The following is a 21,762-nucleotide window of genomic DNA, read 5'->3' as shown; positions in this document are numbered from 1 at the left end:
AAAACAATAGGAAAAACTAACCGTCCTCCAAATGCTCTTTCCAGCAGCGAGAGAGAAATGCTCGTCCCAGCCTTTTGTTTCGGCACTGCAGAAGGTTTTGCCGCTGCTCGGAGCTGCTCTGCCATCTGGTGGGAGCTGCAGGCAGAGCCCTCCTGCTCGCTCCTCTTTGTCTCTCCTCGCTCATAGGATCTGCAGTTGGATTTGGATGCTTGTTGGCCTAAGCGCTGCCAAAAAGTGGCTTGGGAAGAAAATGTGAAGATGAGTATTCTCCAGTCAGAAGGGCTTTCAGACGTGGCTGTGTGTGCTGGGTGCACATACAGCCTGCAGACCGGGTAGCCCTCGGCAGCATGGGCAGGCAGTGACAGGGCAAGGGGAATTAATGTGGAAGACGGTGTTGGCATCCTTTGGTTTGACATCTTCGTTGCCTTGCAGCTCTGTACCCTGCACATCGAGTGCCGTGTTCAGTGCTGGGCCTCTCACTGCAAGAAAGACATCAGGGCCCTGGAGCTTGCCCAGAGAGGGGCAATGGAGCCGTGAAGGATCTGGTGGACAGGTCTTATGGGGAGCAGCTGAGGGAGCTGGGATGGTTCAGTCTGGAGAGGAGGAGGCTCAGGGGAGACCTCATTGCTCCCCACAACTCCTGAAAGCAAGGAGCAAGGTGGGGGTCAGCCTCTGCTCCCAGGTCGCAGCAGTAGGACGAGTGATGGTGGCCGCATGTTGCACCAGGGAAGGTTCAGGTTGGATATTGGGAATGATTTCTCCAAAGAGCAGTGATGCAGTGGCACAGCTGCCCAGGGAGTGGTGGAGTCACTGTGCTTGGGGGTGTTCTAGAACTGTGGAGATGTGACATTTGGGGACATGGTCAGTGAGCATGGTGGGGTGGGTTGGGGTTGGGCGTGGGGGATCTTGGAGGTCTTTTCCAGCCTTAATGATTCAGTGATTCTGTGATTCTACTCCATGATTAATGTCTTTCAGTTTTCTTTCTGATTTTTTTGAACCTTTCCATTACGTGCTTGGAATCAGAATACAAGTGCTAGTTTCTCTTCTGTAGTCTGTATAGATGTCTGAGCTGCCGTGAGGGTAAAGAGCAAGAGTCCCAGTGGGAGCTCCAAGCTGGGGAGACATCTCCCTCTTCCTCCTCCCCTCCCCAGCTCCTGCTGAGCGTGTGGGCACAACACCACCTTCAGAGGAGGTTTCAGTCTCACCAGCCAGCTTCCCATCTCCCAAGGGTCTTTCCAATACTGCAACTCCTACAACTGCTGCGGAAAGCCCCTGGCAGAGAGCCATGGTTGATCATAGGTCACAACGCACTGAGACTCACACCCCTGCTGCTGAGCAAAAAAGCCTTCGTTGCTGTGATTTCCAGTAAGATCTCATCTTCCTGCAGTCCGTTTTGCTGTGGCGTTGAACCCAACTGGCAAGGACCACTTCCTTGGGAAAAGGAGTGGGCTGGGGGAGACATGGTGGCCTGTAACCCTTCGGTGGGTGGTAGAGCAAGGGCCGCTGTTGACCACAGAAGGCAGGTTGCCATCTCCGTGCAGCTCTTCAGCTCAAGGCGTCTTTCAAGGGACAAACCGTAGTTCTGGCAGTGGAGCAAAATTGCCTTGAAGCCTGAAAGCAGGTTATAAAAACAGTGTTTTCAGTCAGACTCTTTGAAAAGGGAAGATCTTCCAGTGGGTTTTTTGCTTTCGGAAGGTCTTTTGTGTCTCAGACCTACAGCGAGATGCTGCCAGGAGGGGAGGAGGTGGGGTATGTCCGTGCCCTGGGTGGACAGACTGGGTTCCTGTTCAGGGGACGGAAGGGGTGAGGATGACTGATCGCACACCCCCGAAGGTTGCAGGTTTTGGCAGCTGGAAGGTGAAGTCACTGTGACATCTCAGTGGCTGTGCGATGGGGAACCAGAGCAGCCAACAAACAGCACAGGGAGCTTGGCCTTGGGGATTGCTGCTTGGTGACAGCTGGGACAGTGCACCGTGCAGCACCAGAGGGCACTGCAGCACTGCTGCACAGCTCCTGAGCAGGCTCTGTGCAGAGCAAACAGGATTTTATTCCAAGGACTTTTTCCAAGCATCAAAACACAGTGTCTCGCACCCATCCTGTGCCCAGGGGTGGGACATGTTCTGCAGCCACACTGCCACCCAATTCTTCTTGGAAATCCAACATCTCCAGTTGTGCCTTTTGGCCCGTTTGCAGGGCTTTTGCAGATGTGGACTTGCAGTGTTGTGCAAGGGTTGGTGCCGTACAGCTTTCCTCACGCCAGAGAGCGGTGATGTGTGTGCTGAAAGGTCTTCACTTGCTCTGGAAGGTGCTGCTGCCCGTTGGATATAGGGGCTCATCCTGTCCACCTTCTGTCCTTTATCTGCCCCGTGCAGAAGGATGTACCAACCTCAGCAGGAGGGCAGTGGGGACTGCAGTGACATCTACTGCTGAACCACTGCTGCTTCTCAGATCACAGCTGTCCAGGTGCTGGTTTGCCCTAAGAACAAGAAAAGTGATGGAATTTGGGATGCTTTACGGCTTATCTTTGGGGCACGATGAAGCTGCAGCTCTAGGCTGAGCTTACCAGTGGGAATTGGTGGGGTTTGGAGGAGTTGGTGGGATGCAGAAAAGAAGCCTGGCAGCAAGCAAGTAGCAGCTAAAGCTCTGGTGAGAGGAAGGAGTGGAAAGGGAAAACATGCAGGGAAAAACAGGGAAAATATGCAGCATCTCCCGAGCAGGAGCTGTGGTTTGCAGCCGGCTGCATGGACATGAATGGAGAGGATGAGACAGTGGTGCTTGCAGGACAGGGACAGAAGACCCGATACTTTGTTTTTCAGATTTCACCAGTAATTCTAGACCTGAGAATTTGTCTTCCGGGGAATTTGCTGGTTTGTGTATGGGGACTGGATTATAAGGCTCTCGGACATTGCCATATTGAACTCTGGCTTGAGCCCAGCAGAGAGCAGCCCAGGCTTTGCTCAGGCCTCTTTCCTTTCAAAAAGGTTTGTTTTCATGCAGCTCTATAGTACCTAAAGAAAGCCTGAAAGGTTTTGTTCTTTCCCAGTCCTTTCTATATACCATAACACTACTCCCTGCCCCCAAAATCCTGCCCGAATTTTATTTTAACTTCTAAATGGTGTTACATCTCCTTTGTTTTCCCAGAGGATTCATTAGAAACCTGAGAGGCCTTTTTTAGCACTGCCTTGAATTCTGCTGAGTATTTTCCCAAAGTCAGTTGCGAAGCAGCATGAAGTTTAAAAAGTTGTTGAAAGGAGCAGAACAAAAAAAAAATCCAAGTTTATAAAGGTCCCAAACAAAAGCTGAGTTCCTCTTTGGCAAAGCAGATTTCTGCTGGCTTGACCACTTCCATATCTTAATCCCCTTTCCCCTTCTCTGTGAAGTAATTTTTGATAAAATAAAGGGAATAGAAAGAAATAAAGGGTAAAGAAATATTTCTGTCCACAAAGCAGAAGGACAGGCACACATTCCTGCTGGCAGAGGAGCTTGCAGAAGCACAGCTCCTTCTCACAGTTCTACTGATGTGGGTTGTCGCCAGCCCATGTCTAACAAAATATTTCCTGCAACATTTAAGGTTTATCCTTGCCCAGAAGATGCTTCCCCCATGTGCTGCCTTTCCTCTGCTGTGATGGAAATAGCGTTAGCACAATGAATGAGACCAGAAGCTCCTGCAAGGCGCTTCCTGCCTGCAGGCAGCAGGTAAGCACATCCCCTTCTGCGCCATGGACGGTGCTGCCTGGGGAGATGTATATATAGCCAGGGTGTAAATATAGGCTACTTGATGCCAGGATGAGGGTTTGTTGAAATGCAAGGTGACTCGGTCAAAGACTGTCCCTTAACTGGGGAGCTCAGTGCTGGACACGACGCCTATGTGTCTCATTCATGGGAAAATAAAGATTGTTTGTGCAGGGGATTACGCGATGTGCTCCTTGTGGGAGCAGACTGAGCTTAGTAAGTAGGAACCCATTCAGTGTTCCTATCTGTTTTCTCCACAGATTATAATTTTTAAAATGCCCTATGGGTTGTCTTGTTTTTTAAGATATTCCTTACACTTTTCTAGCGGCTCTAGTTTGGTTGCTCGTGTGCTAGAACTATAGTACTATAGAATGGTTGGGTTGGAAGGGACCTTGAAGGTCACAGAATCATAGAATGTAGGGTTGGAAGGGATCTTGAAGGTCACAGAACCATAGAATGTAGGGTTGGAAGGGATCTTGAAGGTCATAGAACCATAGAGTGTAGGGTTGGAAGGGATCTTGAAGGTCATAGAACCATAGAGTGTAGGGTTGGAAAGGATCTTGAAGGTCATAGAACCATAGAATGTAGGGTTGGAAGGGACCTTGAAGGTCACAGAACCATAGAATGTAGGGTTGGAAGGGATCTTGAAGGTCATAGAACCATGGAGTGTAGGGTTGGAAGGGATCTTAAAGGTCATAGAACCATAGAGTGTAGGGTTGGAAGGGATCTTGAAGGTCATAGAACCATAGAATGTAGGGTTGGAAGGGACCTTGAAGGTCATAGAACCATAGAATGTAGGGTTGGAAGGGACCTTGAAGGTCACAGAACCATGGAGTGGTTGGGTTGGAAGGGACCATAAAGCCTCCCCAACCACACCCCTTGCTGTGGGCTGGTGTACCCCTACCTCAGGCCACCCAAGGCCCCTTGCATGGTCATAGGCACCTCCAGGGATGGGACATTCACACTTCCGTGGGCACTGTCACCACCCTGGGATGTAGGATAGCTGATGGAGAGAAGACTGTACCATCTCCAAATTTCTGTTACTGGGTTGCTGGGCTGAAGGTTCTAATCTAGGTTAAAAGAAATAGCGGAAGAAATGTGATACAAATACATGTATGATTTCAGTGCTGTGCATTGGCAGCACATGTATGGAGAAACAAGATGGAGTTGTGGTCTGCAAAGAGGTCTGTAGAAATGCCATCCCTTCGCTGTAGAATGCTGTCCTGGTGGCTCTTGGTCCTGTGGCCAGGCAGGGTTACTCTGCCCTGCTTTTCACCTGCAGGTACTGCCATGGAGAACTGCTCATTGTTGGGTTTCTCATCTCTTTTCTCCTCTTCCTCATCTCCCCTCCCCTCCCCTCTCTTCTTTTTCTTAATTCCTGTAGTGTATGAGCAGCAGAACCACTGGAGAATGATAAAGCTTCATTTCTTCCTGCTTTTGTGGCCCTCTTGATTATTTCATTTCTCATTGTATATTCTTTTGAGGTTCCCCTCCAAACGGAAAGCAAATATGTATGCTTACAGGAGCAGTTTGTTTCCGTTTGGCTGAGCAAAACAAGCAGATATTGCAGCAGATACTGACTGCTTCTGCTTAGAGGTCCTGGGTAGGGAGCCCTGACACCTACCCCACCACAAGCATCCGAGTGACAGTAGTTGTTAAAGCTGGTGAGCTGCCTGTGCGTCAGCTTTGCCACAGATAAATAAAATATAAAAATCCAACTTCCTTAACTTTGGCTTGCTGCATATTGTTAAGTAAGAATATTGAGGTTTGGGGTCAGCAGTTGCCTGGCCTGGATGTGATTTTTACCAAGTAGATGAGAGTAGAGATGCCCTGTCCTGGTCTTTAATGGTCACCTTGCAATGATAACTTTTACCAAAACCAGTTCTCCAAAGTAAAAAACGATTCATAAATTTGCATTTGTTACAATTCAGAAGAAAGCAAGGAACTGGGATGCCACCCAGATTTCCAGCAAGCAGGGTGCTGGATGAGGAGAATCACTCTCATTGCAAGGTTCTGGGGAGACAGAATCAGGCCCAGGTGGTGCCTTTGTGCCTGAACTTGAGTCAAGGTGTTGGCTGTGGTTGTACAACAAGTCCATCTGAAAGGTCATGGAGAACCAAAGAGGGTTTGTGTGCAGCGTTGGTGCTTGGCCATCCTTGGCAAGGTTGGGTGCAACCAACAGCGTCACCATTGGCAAGGCTGTGTACAACCAATAATGTCACCATTGGCAAGGCTGTGTACAACCAACAGCGTCACCATTGGCAAGGTTGGGTGCAACCAATAACGTCACCATTGGCAAGGTTGGGTGCAACCAATAATGTCACTATTGGCAAGGTTGGGTACGACCAAGAGTGCATCCAACAACATGTTTTCAAAAAGTCAACTTCTTGCGTGCACATTTTTATTTAGAAAGTGAGTTGGTTGGTTGTAAAGCTCAGGCTTTGCACTGCTAGATGTGTTTTGGGGATCTGCTGCTATCCCAGAAGCACACAGTGTCGTCCCACACTATGCCTTGGCTCTATGTGGGTAAAGCCAAGCAGTTCCGTGCCTGGCCATCAGAAAGGCCAAAATGCACTTAAGCCAGAAAAAGCTAAGTGTGAGGGGTAAATATATCCGTTATTATATGAGCATCCACCTTGTACACTTCTTCTGGTTTTTATTTCTTTTTTTTTTTAATTTTTTGTGCCTGGCTTAACAATTAGAAGGCTGCACCGCGCTTTGGTTTTTCCAGTCTGCTGCATCGTGTGACCCCAGTGACTCTGAGTTAAGCCTCATTATATAATGGCGGGCTGTTTTTTTGGAAAACCTCCATTTAATCCTTTCTGAGCAGAATTTGCTGGTTTTGTTTTCTTTCATATCGTCGCCTCGCTTCCCCCCGCCTACCCCTTCTCCGGCGCACGCATGCTGGAGGCGTCAGTCTGGGAGCGGGGTCCTTTCTTCCTCTTTTATTTTTTATTTTCTTCAAGTCTGTAGAGAAAAATGGTTTATTTTCGTTTGCCCGAGCTCCAGCGCCTTTCTGCGCCGCCGGGGGGAAGGACTACGTGATGTGCAGCAGGTATTTTGTGAATGGAGCGCAACCCTGTGACTCCCCGTCGCTCGGCCGAAGGGGGGAGGCAGGGGAAGGAGAGAGACAAAAAAAAAAAACCCAGTGACTCCATACGACTTGCTCTGGCTGGAAAACTTTTTCAGCGCCGCGGTTCTTAAGCCAGGAGGAAGCTTTCTTCTGGCCCAAGAACAATAAAGGGGTCAGCAGCCTGATCCTCCCTCCTACACCCTCTTCCTTCCATTGTGAGGGGTATGTGCAAATATCCCGGGCTGCTTCTGCTGGGGCCTTGGGGACTCGAGCTGTGCATGTGACATTAAAGAGAGACTCGGGAGCAGCCCTGCGAGTTTAGCAATACTGCATTGCAAAAAAAATAATAATAATAATAATAAAGGGAGGAAGAAAAAAACAAAAGTGGAGTCTCTGAGGTGCTCTATTTCTGGTGTAGCATTAGCGCATTGGAGAAGGTGTTCGTGGAGAATGCTCTCAGGAGTATTTCATGGAATCATGAAGGTTGGAAAGGACCTCCTAGATCTCAACCCCAGCACTCCCACACCATGCCCAGACAGTGTCCTCGTGTGCCACCCCTCTGTAGTTCTCGAACGCCTCCAGGGATGGGACTGCTGTTTCCCTTCGCATTTTGTTTTATCTTCACACGGTGAGGAGCACCCTGTCTCCTTGCCATGCCCCAGCCTTGACATAGGCACTCCTCCATCGTGCCACGGCAGCACTTTCCCCTTCCTCACCAGAACGATGGGGTGGTTGCCAAGGCACCTGCATCTCTTGGTGCCCGGGGGCTGCAGGACTGCTGTGCTTTCTGAGGTCGTGCAGAGGGATGTGGTCAGTGGGCATGGTGGGGACGGGTTGATGATTGGTCTTGGTGATCTTAGTGGTCGTTTCCAGCCCTTACCATTCTGTACTCTAATTTTTTCCTGAACTCAAAGCGGTCACCCAGAAGCCCTGAGTACCACTGCAGAGCACGCTGTGTTCTGCCATCACAAACAGCAGTACTTCTTCCAGATGTCAGCAGGGCAGCCACGTGGCATTTGACATCTGCCAGATCTTCCCGAAGGAGACGGTGGGATCTGTTGACCTTTGTGAGAAGGTGGGGTCAGTACAGTGAGCTGTACGGTGCGCTGATTCGCTTGCTAGAGGGTAGAAACCCACCTCTATTTATTTTTATTTCTTCTGCAATGACTGGTGGACAGCACGTGTGACAGCTCGCCAGGCCTTGGCACCGAGCAGTCGCATGAATCACGACGGTGATTTTGCATCAAGGCAGTTCCTGCCGTTATTATCTCCTCACTGTGTCGATAACGTGTCGGTGGCGATGCTCAGGATTTCCTCGCGCTCCAGAGCTTTCCTGAAGCGCTGGAGGAAGTCGCCGTTCCAAGATTGCACCTCTGTGCTGAGAACCGGGAGCCGGCCGTGAACGTACGTGCGACCCGACATGATCCGAAAAGCGCCGTGACTCCTTTCCCCGTGGTGTCAACATGTGCCTCCTCCTCCTCCTCTGCAAACGCCAAACCAGGATCCTGGTAATGCAGTTCTTGTACTGCTTTTCCTCATCTGGAAGAGGAAATAGTGCATGATCGACCATCGCCAGCCAGGCTATGAAAGTGTATTGCGAGTGTTAGAAGCATACGCAAGAATAAGTTTGTATTTTTTCTGCCCATCCTCAACTTCTGAGAGCTGCTGGAGTCAGGACAGGCAAGTGTAACAGCTCTTCTCTTTTTTGGGGGTCTTCATCCCCATTACGAGGCTGGGTGAAAAAGTTTTTTGGCCACGTGGGAGGATATTGAAGATCCGGAGCAGTTTGGAACTTGGGTAGGGTAACCCAGGCTTCTTTCATACGTGCTTTTCCAAAGTTCCTTGGTTATTTACTGCCATCAGTATCAGTACCACAAACAAATCAGTGGTCATGTTGGGAAGAACTGACTGTTCAGGAGCAGATTGGAATGGAGCAGAGGATGGTTGAAAACAGATTGGATGGGGGTGGGCTGGGGAGGAGATCAGGACTTGGCGATCTTCCATGAGTCTCCTGTCAGGTCTAGGCAAGTTACTGCTTCTTGATGAGATCAGTCCTGTTTCTGGAGAAATCAAAAGCAAACGTTTGGTGTCTCCTGTGTCCAAGTTTCCAGCCTTCTGCTCATCTTTTCCGCCTATATATTTGCGTCCTGCCTGTGCAGCCACCAAGGTTCTTGCAAGGGTAGATGGAATTGGAAAAAAGCTCACGTGGAAGGACATGGAAGACAGTCAAGCAGGAGTCTCTAGCCCATTAGAAGCCCAGTGGCCTCTTGGAAGATTGATCACTGAGCGCTTCACAGTGTGGTTGGGTCGGAAGGGACCTCGAAGATCACCCAGCTCCAACCCGTCACCCAGCAAGAGGCTTTGTGGAGTGTTGAGGCACGATCTGAACGTGCACAGAGAGCCACAACCAGGGTTCATCCTCAAGGAGTCTTGGGAAATCAGGACGGTAATGGGCTGTTTCCTGATCTTTTAAGAACTGTCCCTGGTTGGGAGCCGTGTACAGTAGGAGCAGTCATCAGCCTCATCTTACGTGCTCCTCGTCTCACCAGTTGGGATCGTTTTTCCCCCATGGAAACCGTCAAGAATTTCCGTTATTTCCTTTCCTGAGGCTTTGTTTGGGTGGGGATTTCTGGAAGGTATTTCGCAGGCAGGTATAATTAATGAAAGGCATACTTTGCCCGTGGATGAGGTTTCTTTAAAAGCCAACCTCTCCCATGGTGGTGGAACAGAAACTGCTTGTTGCCTGGTCCGAGAGAGGGGAGGTGAGGACAGGAGGAGCCAATGAGCCTAGAATCATCCGAGTTAGACATGAGACACCAGGGCTAAGGCCCTTAGCCAGCAAATCCTTCAAATATGTGCTTAATTTTAAGTCCCACTGACTTCAATCTGTTTACTCTTGTGCTTAACTTTAAGCATGTACCTAAGTGCTCTGCTGGCTGTCGGCCAAGGCAAATAGTGGACTTAAAGAGCAGATTCGGGCAAAGCAAGTGGTCTGCTGATGTCCCGCTGGGGCGGGGTGCTCTGTGATGGAGGGGGATGGCACTGGCACCCTCCAACATATCCCGGCACTGATGGGTTATTCCATGTTGGGTACTGCAGGAGCAGTGCACTCGCCTTTTGGGGAGAACGGTAACGATTTTATCCCTGAGCAGGTATTTCAGTTTCAGTGTCTCTGCATTTTGCTGCTTTCACGGCGAAATCTTTTTGCATCATTTCCAAGATTGCTTTTTTCCTCTTAATTACGAGAAAGAAGAGTTGTAGTGGGATGGAAGAGCCTTGTTTTATCACCAGGAGAGGAAGCCGGGAAGATACACAACCTAACTCATAAATCTTTGTAGGCATCTGCATGGCTGCATTAACACAACCAAAAGGACTCCTGCGTTAGCACGAGCTTTCATAGCATCTCCATCTTCTTTCCTACCCCAAGCTCGTTCCTTGTTTTCATCCCCCTTCTGCTCATCCAGCCTGCGCTCCTTGCTATCACAACGGTTCTGTCGTCGTTTTTAACCTACGCATCACAACCCCTAAAGCTAACAGCTGCCACCACGGCGTGCATGGAAACGAACAGAGCCAGAAAACAAGCAGTGTTGTTTTGTTTTGTTTTGTTTTTTTTTTGAAGGCACCACTACCAGGGGTTAAGGGAAGTCTGCAGCTGGAACAAATATAGCACTCGTCTCACTTCCTCAATAACTCTGCTCGGGGAGCGCGCAGTTGCCAGACGAAAGAAGCATGGTCAGCCACTGAGTCTTTGAATGCAGCTCAATTTCCACCCCCCACATCCCCCCTCCTCCAACCCATGGAATTTATATTAACCTCCAGCTTTTCTTAGCTGGTGGGAAACTTTTTGTTTGTTTACTTATTTATTTATTTATTTTATTTTCTGTCACTTTTGTTGCTTGGGTTTGCTGGAGGCGGTGGTGCTCCTCACTTCATGTTCTTCCTGGCCAAGAGCCACGGATCTTACATCTTACATGTATCTTCTTGGCCTTGATAAGGAGAGAAGGGCTGAGGCTGCCGAGCTCAAAGACGCCTGATAAATTGATTTTGGAAGGGCTTGTGGCCTTGTCTGCCCTCCCTGCATCCTTGGAAGCAGGTGGGCAAGGAGCTGGATGGAAGAAAAGGTGCCCAAAACCACTTTGGGTGCAGCACTCAGCAACCTCATTTAAGTTCTTTATAGTTCTCCGTGACCAATGGCTCAGACCTCTCCCAGCCTTTAGAGCTGAGCTTCCGTATTAACCACCACACCACCACACTTCCAGTCCTGCTACCAAGGGTTCCTACCCCATCAGAGCTAAAAAATCCCTGCAAGAAGGGCTCGTACCCCCCACCAGAGCTAAAAAAGCCCTACAAGGACGACTCATAACCCCAACAGAGCTAAAAAAGCCCTAGCTAGGAGGTGTGGTGTGCTTTGTTTGTCATATTTTATTACTGGTTCTTCTTTGTCCCCTCTTGGTTCTAACAAAACACAGCCTGGAGGCACTTCATCGAATGCGAAGTGAATTGGACAAGCATTGGCCATCTCTTGAAAGCCATCACAAAAGCTGTCGTAGCACATGCTTTCGTTGGCAGAAAGGCTGTTGTGTCACTGGTGCCTGGAGAGTAGCAGCTGTTGTTGTGTCTTTGGTTGAGGTTCATCCATTACAGGACGTGGGAGAGCGGATTCTACCATCTTGCTACCTGTCCTGTAGTAGATTTTGGATAAAGTTTTTCAGGATTGTATGTGTGTGTGTGTGTGTGTAAATGCATTTGCAAATGTCACATTTGGAGACTGCTGTGAAGTAGATAGCAGTTTTGCTTTTCCTGCTACCCAGATCCAAAGTGACTTTACTAAGAGATAGTCAGGGCATGGAGTGAGACCTTTCCAAGCGCACGTGAGGGTTTTTTTCATAATTAAACCAATATGTATGCACTGGGGTATGTTGAGCTATGGCAGTGCCATGGGATCCTTTCTTGTTCTCTCTGGTGTGGGCTGGCCAAAGCAGAGACTTGAGAAAGGAGAAAGAACATTTCTTTGTGGTGTGGTCCCAAGGAAAATGTACTGGCTGCATCTTGGGAGGCTGGAAACAGGAATACCATAGAATCATAGAATGGCTTGGGTTGGAAGGGACTTCAAGGATCATCAAGCCCCAACCCCCTGCTCTATTGTGTGAGAATGTTTCAAGCACAATGTGAGGGGCTTGAAGAAGGAAAGGACATTGATGTTCTGCACAGCTTGCTTCAGCCAGGAAGGTGCCAATGCTGAGTCTGTGAGAAGCCTGTGAGAAGGGACAGCCATCAGTGTGACCCTGTTGTAGTTGGGGTCCCCATGACTTCAATGGCACAGGGTATGGATGACAGCAAGATAAGCCAGCTCTCATAGGCAGAAAACTGCTTTGGAGTCCAATCAAATCCATTGAGAGATCACCAAAAATTCAGCAGGAAAGTCCATGCTCTGCCTGTGGTCCTGTGAAGGACCTTGCTCGTGCCACGTGCCACCACGGTGCAGGCTAACTGGTGCACCAAGAAGGCAGGTCATCGTATCTGGGTGTGCAAAGTGGAATCTATAGGCTTTGAAGGAGACGAGATGGGCAAAGCTAGCTTTGGGAATGTGGAACATTCAGAGGAAGAATAGACTTAAAAGAACGCAGGGTCCCAAAGGGACCAAAATAGCTGAAATTACAAATATTCCCATGGCAACATCACAACACTGCAAGTTCAGGCCAAAGCCAGTCCTCCCTCACCCCCAAATTAGCAGCAGCCGAGCAGAATGCAGGAAAGGCTTTTTGGAGCAGTGCAGCCCTTTCTTTCAGTCAGCCTGGGTTACCCATGTGTAGCCCCAGGCTTTCCAACCTCCAGCAGCTTTGTCACCATCACCCAGCGTGATGAAGTCAACAGTGCAGTTGGTGGCACCAGTGGGTTGGGGAGAGTCCCATGGCTGAGCCCCAGATTTGAAGGGAGCAAGATCAGGGGACCACAGTGAGTTAAATCCATCTGCTCTGAGACTATCCTTGAGTGCTGAAGGTGATGCTGCAGCATGTAAGGGCGTAAGCAGTGCTGCAGTTGTATCTGTATTTACTGGATACGTGTATTTATTTCTGGATGGGACTTACTGCTGACAGTAAGGCTTGTTTTCAAGCACGACCGGGCTAGAGGAAATGCATACAAATAAACAATAAACCTAAACAACACTAAAATAACACCAGTGAAAACAATCAGAGTTACTTCCAGTCACAAAGTATTGTTCCCGTTTTGCTTGAACATGGGAAAAAACTCTGTTTCCTAAGTCAGATTGTGAGCGATGGTGGGTTTGCGGATTCTGGTAACAAAGGGGATTTCTTTTGTCTGTTATTTATACTCTTCCTATGGCACCACATGTCTGTATCGGTGCATCTGGAGTGCCTGGCTCCAATGCTTCCAGTGTGCACCTTGCTCTGTTGGCTCTGTGCGGGTTCTGCAGCTCCACCCTGATTTTCAAGATTTATCATCTCTGAACTATGTTTAACTCAGGAGCCATGGGGCTGAGCGTTAAGAACAGACCTCAGAAAGCTCACTGTCAGCCACTGGCAGAAGGTGTTGGGGAAGATTCAGGGTGCATCATAGAATCGCAGAATTGCCAAAGTTGGAAGATCTCCAAGATCATCCAGTCAACCTTCCACCTGCCACCAATACGTCCCTCCCTAAACCATGTCATTTAGTAGAAAATCAGAATGTTTCTCAACACCTCCAGAGATGGTGGCTCAACCTCCTCCTTGGGCAGCTCATTAATTACTCTAATGAATTATTCTAATGCTTTCATTGCATTTGCAGCCTCCATCCCACACGGGCAGCTTCACCCTGAGTTGTTGTGCCATTCTCTTTGGCTTTTGTTTTTCTAGGATCAGAGAATCATTAAGGTTGGAAAAGCCTTCAGAGATCCCCAACCCACCCACCATGCCCACTGACCACATCCCAGAACACCACAGCTTCGCAGTTCTGGAGCACCTCCAGGGATGGGGACTCACCCACCTCCCTGGGCTGCCTCTGCCACTGCATCACTGCTCTTAGGAGAGGAAACTGTTCCTTATAGCCACCCTTTTATCTCAGGCCTGCATGCAGTGAATTGAAGCTGGCACCATGTATTTAATTTTCCACCTAATTGGGTGTCCACCTTCACAGGAATTGGTAGCAAACTCTGGAGAAAAGAGGGGGGAAGAGTCGAAGCCCTGGGATTGCATGTGTGAAGTCTGCAATTCATTAAAACGTCCCCAGATTTGGGAGAGGGGCTGCATAAACTGTCAGTAGCCCTCAGCAAATGGGATCACAGGAGTTTGCATCCCCAGGGCAATATGGGAGGGCAGCCCTGTAGGAAATAGGTCAGAATTTTTAGTGAAGCTAAGGGAGGGATGATATTTAGCTGTGGCCATACTGATCCCCATTGCTCATCTGTATCCCACTCTTTTTATGTGAAAAATGCCCACGGCGCTCACGGCCGGAGCACATTCACTGCACCTCCACGCTCAGCCTTCGCTGGCAGTGCACACTTATGGCACACTCCCCAAAGATGCAGTTAATCAGGAAATCCTCCAAACCAGGACATCCCCCAACAAACAACTTCCTCTGCCTTCTATGTGTTGGGCGTGCTGCACCATGCCGTGATTCATTGGGCAGGCACGTCCTACTCCATGGTGTGCAGAGCATCCCTCCTCTGAGATCTTTGCTTCCATCCCTCTTGGAAGCACCATCCCTTGGACAGCCCAGTTGCAGAATCTAGCTTTGGCTCTGATGACTGAGCATAGCATAAAGGTGTTGCTTTTTCTCTTCAGTTGGCACTGGGTCCTGAATTAAATGGTCTTTAAGATCCCAACCCAAGCCACTCTGGTCCTGTGCAAAAAGAACAGCGATAGATTCTTTATTCAGAAGCAGCTATTCTAATAGCACCTTCCAGGAAAAATGAATAGCTTGCAATTTGAAGGAACAGATTTATCACTTCAGTTTTAATGGAGAGGAAATCATTTACAGGGCCCTTCCTGCCATTGTTAGGTATTTTCCATGGCTTCCAAATCAGGTCAAGGCTTTGGTTGGTGCCACGGCCCTTTTCTTTCAAGAGGCAGAAAATTCCCCTCATGTCAGAGAGGAGAGAGGATGGCAGGCTGGTTGAGTGGGAATTCCTGGAAGGGAAAGAGGTCCAGGCGAGCAGTCTGCCAGGAGATGACTTTGCTGAGAGTGCCAACAGTAGTGGCCAGTGCTGGCCATGGTGATGGGGTCAGTCCCCACACCACTCATCCCATGAGGGCACCTCGTGGTCCCACCATGCACCCCGTGCGTAGCCTGACTCTAAAAGCATTTTTTCTGGATGTGCTCAGTGATGGCACATGCAATCTCTTGAAGACCAGAGCATGGAATTAGCACAATAAAATTGAAATAAATACATCTGCATCTCTGTGCTGTCCCAGACTTCCCATATCTTCAGCAAATGATCCATCATATCCGTGGATGAAAGCCTGATTGTGACACATTGCAAGCATGATTTCTGTGGGTTTCTGGAAGTACACTTGTTTATTTTTTCGTCCTGCCTCTAGCCACAATATTTCTGCTGTTGTCATGCAGGGAGATTGCTGCATCTTCCATAAATCCAACCCCTCCCATCGCTTCCCACCGCCTCAGAAAACAAATCCCACCCTGAGCTTGGGGTGCAATAAAACAAAATAAAGCTGCCAGCATGCACTGCCAGTCTAACGACCTGTTTGCTCAGCCCAGGCCTTCTGCCACCGTTTGCTTAAGATAAGAAGGGGTGGAGATGTTTCTTGAGGGCATGAAGGCTCTTGAGACAAATCTCATGTGGTCTGATACAATCAGATCATTTCTTTTCCTTCTCCCATTGCCCCAGCCTTGTTTTTCTCTCCATCTGTCCTGCTTTTCTCAGCCTTTTGTTTCTCTCTTTCACGATTGGGTCATCTTTTAATGCTTGGCTGTCTCAGAGCTGTGAGCATCTTCTGCAGAACGTCTGAGCAGGCTTATGGGGTGAAGAAGGTTACTTCATGGGGTCAGGTCTCGCATTCTGGGAGTCAGGCTGCGTTAGGCAAATGTGACCACAAAAGAGATGAAACAATGAATCATAGAATGGTTGTGCTGGAAGGGACCTTGAATATCATAGAACCATGGAATGTCTGGGTTGGAAGAGTCTCGGAATATCATAGAACCATAGAATCACAGAATGGTTGGGTTGGAAGGGACCTTGAATATCACAGAACCATGGAAACACAGAATGGTTGGGTTGGAAGGGACCTTGAAGATTGTGGAACCGTAGAATCACAGAATGGTTGGGTTGGGAGAGTTCTTGAAGATTGTGGAACCATAGAATCACAGAATGATTGGGTTGGAAGGATATTTGAAGATCATAGAACCACAGAATATTACAACAGTTGGGTTGGAAGAGATCCAAGGTCCTCACAGCCCCCAGCCCTTACCATTCTCCCCTTGTCCTGTCACTGTCAGGCCATATAGAGAAGTGCTTGCCAGAGGCTAGCACCTCTTCTCTAAGAGCCGCTTTTGCAAAAACAGCAGGATGGATATACCCATCACAAGAGAGCTGATCTCCAGGGGCCTGGCCAAGAGAGCCCCTTTTCTCACAGAGCTGCTGGTCTTCCTTACATTTGGAATTCAAATTTGACGTATGTGTACATAAACGAGAAGTCCCATGGGATTCTCAGGTTCTTCTCCAAGTTGACCACCACCTAAACCACAGACTGTTTTGCTCCAAATTGAGCATGACCCCTATTAGTGGTGGTTCCAAAGATCACTGGCTCCCTGTTCTTTACTTTTCCCACACCTCTCACTTCCAGAACTGGTGGCGCTGAAATGTTATGTTCTCAAGCCACATGTGATCAAATATCAAAATAAAACCATGGTGGGAGAGAGACCAAATGCAGCTTCACTGCCCACTGACAAGCTGCAAACCATCTCTGGGTTGGACAGGAGCAAAGAATGTCTCTCGTGTGTAGGTCTTCTTGTGGACCCATAGCAGGGCACAGAGTGGTCTTCTGTCTTGCAAAACTTGTTTCTTTGGTTCTGCCCTTGGGTTTCACCTTCATAAAGCATCTGTTTGCAAGCGCAAACTTGGAATTGGTGATCTTTATGGATCTCTTCGAATCAGGGATATTTTATGGAATTGGAAGAGCCGTTGCAGACTCACGTTGTCCTCCGTGAGCCAGCTTCAGCTTCCAGCACTGCACTGCACAACCTGCACTGGGGAGCAGCCTGCAGACAAAGTGAGGAACACACAGATGTCATAAAAGTGTGTGCCGTGCCCTTGGGACTCTGGCCTGCACCCAGCCTGTGCCCTCGCCTTCTCCAGGCACTCCACCCTCCTTGGAAGTCGCCGATATTTCCTTTTACATCAGCTCCCCGCACAAAAAAAGTCTACTTTTCTCCCTTCCAAATTTAGCTCTGCTTAAGCACTGAAATAGCCAAGAGTAGAGACCGGTGTACGTTTTTTTTTTTTTCCAAAACATTGTCTCGTGCCTAGGACTAAGGAAGGGAACCGCTCAGCTTGGGAGCGTGACGCCTGCTCCTCCTCATGGGCACGTTCTGCTCAGGCTCCTTGGGTTGGGGGATGCATTCTCATGGAATTAATACACCCGTTCTTGGGTTGGAGGATGCATTCCCACAGCATAAATCCACCCCTTTTTGGGCTGGAGGATGCATTCCCATTGAATTAACCCACACCTCCTTGGGCTGGGGGACATCTTCCCATGGAATTAATGCATTTCTCCTTGGGATGGGGGACATCTTCCTATTGAATTAACTCATTACTCCTTGAGCTACAGGATGGATTGTCTTGGAATTAATCTATCCTTCCTTGAGCTGGGGGACATCTTCCCATGGAATTAACCCATCTCTCCTTGGTCTGCGAGACATCTCCCCCTGGAATTAACCTACCCCTCCTTGGGCTGGGGGACATCTTCCCCTGGAATTAACCTACCCCTCCTTGGGCTGGGGGACATCTCCCCCTGGAATTAACCCACCCCTCGTTGGGTTGGGCTATGTATTCCCATGGAGTTAATCCATTCCTCTTTGGGCTGGAAGGCATATTCCCATAGAATTAACCCATCCCTCACACCCTCTGGATGCCCAAGGGCTGAGGAGGAGCAGCATGGCACCACTTTACCTATGGTTTCTCCTTGGAACGAGCAAGAATGCAGCTCCCAAGATGTACTGACAACTCGAAGGAAATTGGCACTTTGGGTGCTCATGCTTTGCAGAGGTGGTTTCAGTTTTCAGGGTAATTGTATTTGCACATGGTTCTGACATGCAGTTTAAATTCTTAAAAATACCCTAAGCTTAACTGTTAGTGAAACATTTGGAAGCAGTCTCACTGCGTATTGTGCTATTTTTTGCCTTGTTTCTTAAACAAGTACAGCTGATATGACTGGGCAGTGGGTCTGCTCCCTCCTTTCCTTTTCCCATTCACTTTGGTACTCATCAGTCAACTGCAAGCACAAATGGTGCTCAGGAACATGATTTAGCGGTGGGTTGTTAGAGTTAGGGTAGTATGGTTAGGTTGAGGTTGGAGTTGATGATCTTGAAGATCTTTTTCAACCTGAGCAATTCTATGATTCAGAGGAGCAGAGGTCTCTGAGACTTAAGCTCCTCCAATGCATTTGGCAAAAAAAAAAGAAAATAGTGACCAGATGGGTGTAAAGGGCTCAAACTGCAGTGAGCAGTAACGGAAAAGCCTCAGTATAATTTTAAGCAGCTTGACATCAAAGATTTCCAGGCTCTTTTCAGTGATGTCCAGGCTGATTCACCGGCTTGAAGGATAAGACACATCGCTATGGAAGTAGAAGGAGCGAGTTTTACGAGGCTTTTATTGCCAGCCTGGGAAATACAGTGCTACATAAATAAAAATCATTGCAGTTATGACAGCTCTGTAGTCCCTGGAAAATAAATAATGCTTTGCACTTTCCTCCAGGAACTTCAGAACTCTTTGCTCACATTAATGAGGCCCCATAATGCCCACAGTAGGGCAGTAATACGGAGTTCACTTGAGCAGACCAACACATCCAATGAGCGTGGGGTGACCTGGCACCTTCACTGGGGAGAGGACAAGGCGGGGAAACTGCACCTCTGCCTCCAGCTTGCTTTGGGCAAGACATTTACTATCTTGGTCAGCCCAATCGGTAGATGGCATTCATCCCTTCCCCAGGGGCTCAGTCAGTGCTTGTTGTATCCCGGAGCTGAACATTGCTTTTCCCTCTTTTCCAGGGTTACCACCCGCTGCCTCATGAAGCTGAAATCGCGCACACCAAAAAGCTGTTCAGAAGGAGGAGAAACGACAGGAGGTAAGTGAAACCTCTCTTTAAAATTCTTTTTAGCCTTTTCGTCCCTGTTGCACATCTTTCCCCACTGTCTCGTGGAATGTCTATGGACACTTCCATCCCTGGAGATGCCCAGTGCCATGAATGGGGCAGCCAGCCCATGGCAGACATGGGACTTGGGGGGCTTTAAGGTCCCTCCAGTCCAACTCGTTTTTGTGATTCTATGATCCTCAAGGTCCCTTCCAATCCAACCATTCTGTGGTTCTGTGATCCTCAGGCTCCCTTTCAACACAACCGTTGTATGGCTCTATGATCTTCAAGTCCCTTCCAACCCAACCATTCTATGGTTCTGTGTTTCTGTGAATATTGCTGTTTAGCAGCTGTCACCACTGAGCTAACGCAAACCATTACTGGAGAGCTGACAACCAGAAAGTGAATTACATATCTGTCCCCATGGTTTGCCTTTGAAATCTGGCATGCTACCTCTCTTGCTCCGGGAGCACTAAGGTCTGGGAAATGGTGTGTCCACCTGACCCTTATGTATATCCCAGCACAGGCAGACCCCCACACTTCCTTTAGAAGAGGCAACTGCAAGGCGTTTGGATCTTGTGGCTTGCTTCCTCTCTTTCCATTGAACACTTTTGGAATGGGTTGAGCAGGGCTTTGCAGCAAGATGTCTGCGTTGAGGAGGGGATGTGCTAACAAGGCAGGCAGCTGAGTTCCTGTGGCAATGATAGTTTCAACCTATTGAGTTAATTTAATGATATAGTTGTTTAAGTTGCATATTTAGTTACATGAGGATATCTCTTCTCTCAGAAGGAGCAGCCAATGGTTTCTCTGCACTGAGGTATGATGCCTTGCTAGGCTGAAAAGAGCTGCCTTGGGCTGCTGCTGTGAGATGTGGGACAAGGTACCACCCCAGAACAAATATCTGAGTGGAAGGATGTGCAGGGTGATGTCCCAGGGGCATAGCTGGATTAGGGCAACCCAGGGTTTTACGTTACATGAGTAATTTTTTAATTTTGCCATGGAGTGCGTGCTTCATTTGTTGCATAGAAGAGACACAAAGATCAGATTAAAGGTGCTGAACCAGGCTGCAGCTCTCCCAGTTGAGGAGCACTTTTTTGGTGACGGATTGATGTCAGCCACATCTGTCCATGAGAGCAGCTCCTGGATACCAGTGGGTTGTTTTTTTTTTTCCTTGTCCCAAACGTTAACCTAACCTGCCATTTGCTGCTACAAGACCCAGCCTTCCTAGCCAACAGCAGAGGCTGTTTGGTTTGACCTCTACAGGGCTGCGATATGGAGAACAACAGACTCATTCTCTCAAGCCCTCTCCTCCATCCCACCCCAACCCAACCCACTCTGTGGCATCCCAGGACAATGTGGCTGGAGATGGAGGGCCCAGCCAGCCAAAGCCCTGGGACAGTTGGACTTGGTGATCTTCAGAGATCCAACCCCTACCATTCTGTGATCACTACCTCAGGAAGCAGACTGCTTTGTTTGAGGTCCAGGGGAAGATTGCTGGGGAATGGGAACTCATAAGAAGTTGGCACCATCATCATCCCATTGGTTCTATCACCTTTTGTTGGCTGTTGGTGGGATGTTGGTGGTCTGCCTTTGGGTAATGCAAGGTAATGACTCGTAGAGGATGGGTGTAAAACCCTGTGAGTTATTCATCTCCTCTTTCCAAAGACCTCCCGGAGTATAAAGAGTGGGAGCTTTCGCTATTTCTCCTCAGCATGCCCCTGTTGCTTTTGACAATGAGATTCCAAAAACGTCCCCGAATTTTCTCTCACTGTCCCTGTTTGCTTCCTACGTTTAACTTGGCTTTACACTTTAACGATCAGGAAAAAAACAGTCTGGCTGCTTTGTTTCATTTTTTCTTTCTTCTTTGGGCCTTTTTTTTTTTGGGGTTGTTGTTTCTGATGAGATGGAGAGCTAGGGGAGGCAGAAATATCCTCCTTCCCCAGAGAGCTGCGGGTGGCTGTCAGGGACAGTTTCCTCTTCCTGAGAGTTGTGTAAGCACCGCTGACCCCTCCTGCAGACGCCGAAAGCCATTCGAGGTCATCTGGGGTGACAGCGGGAGGGTGGGCAACCCTGCCCTGCACACTGTCCCCAGCCCCACCGACCCACCCCATGGCCACCACACCGCTGAAGGACATCCCGAGGGCTCATCCTCACATCCCCACCACTGGGACGAGCACTGTGCTACGTGGGGACAGCCCAGAGGACGGTGACCGCAGGCTCGGGGCCAGGCAGGGAGCGTCCCAGATCCGCCGGTGGCTCCAGGAGAAGTGCAGGCAAGCTGTGATAGATTTCTTTTCCCATTCTATTTGATTTTACGGACCCTCAGGGACTCTCAACCACCTACGGTGATTAGTTGGACTGATTAAGCAGCTTTTCCTCTTGTGGCAAACTCCCTTTGTGAAGGGTTTTCAATAACCACGCTGCCCGGGACATTGTTCCTGTACAATTTCCTTTCAAAACACCATAAAGGGCACTCCACCACTTTACCCTGCAATAAAACATGACAGGAATCAGCTCTGCCCAACTCAGTCTTGCAAGGGTGAAGTCTCCCCACTGGGGTGGAGGTATATTGGGATGAGCATAGAGAGCTGCCTGGTGCCAGAGCATCCTTTGGGATAAGGAGAGGGAAAGCAAAAGTTTCCACTTGTTTTT

General features: G+C 48.8%; 1 protein-coding gene across 5 annotated transcripts in view; it reads left to right on the top strand.

The window, feature by feature from the left end:
* The window catches only part of CTIF (cap binding complex dependent translation initiation factor), a 92,305-nt gene that overhangs the window by 33,152 nt on the left and 37,391 nt on the right, over nucleotides 1-21,762 (top strand). For all 5 annotated transcript variants that reach the window (XM_010725149.3, XM_010725145.2, XM_019610272.2 and 2 more), the window contains one exon: nucleotides 19,028-19,104. In XM_010725149.3, the coding sequence (XP_010723451.1) occupies nucleotides 19,028-19,104 (77 nt within the window). The remainder of the gene's footprint in view (nucleotides 1-19,027; nucleotides 19,105-21,762) is intronic.

Source organism: Meleagris gallopavo, chromosome Z (genome assembly GCF_000146605.3).
Source record: "Meleagris gallopavo isolate NT-WF06-2002-E0010 breed Aviagen turkey brand Nicholas breeding stock chromosome Z, Turkey_5.1, whole genome shotgun sequence".
In the NCBI taxonomy this organism is placed as follows: domain Eukaryota; kingdom Metazoa; phylum Chordata; class Aves; order Galliformes; family Phasianidae; genus Meleagris; species Meleagris gallopavo.
This window is presented reverse-complemented; position numbering and strand designations above follow the sequence as displayed.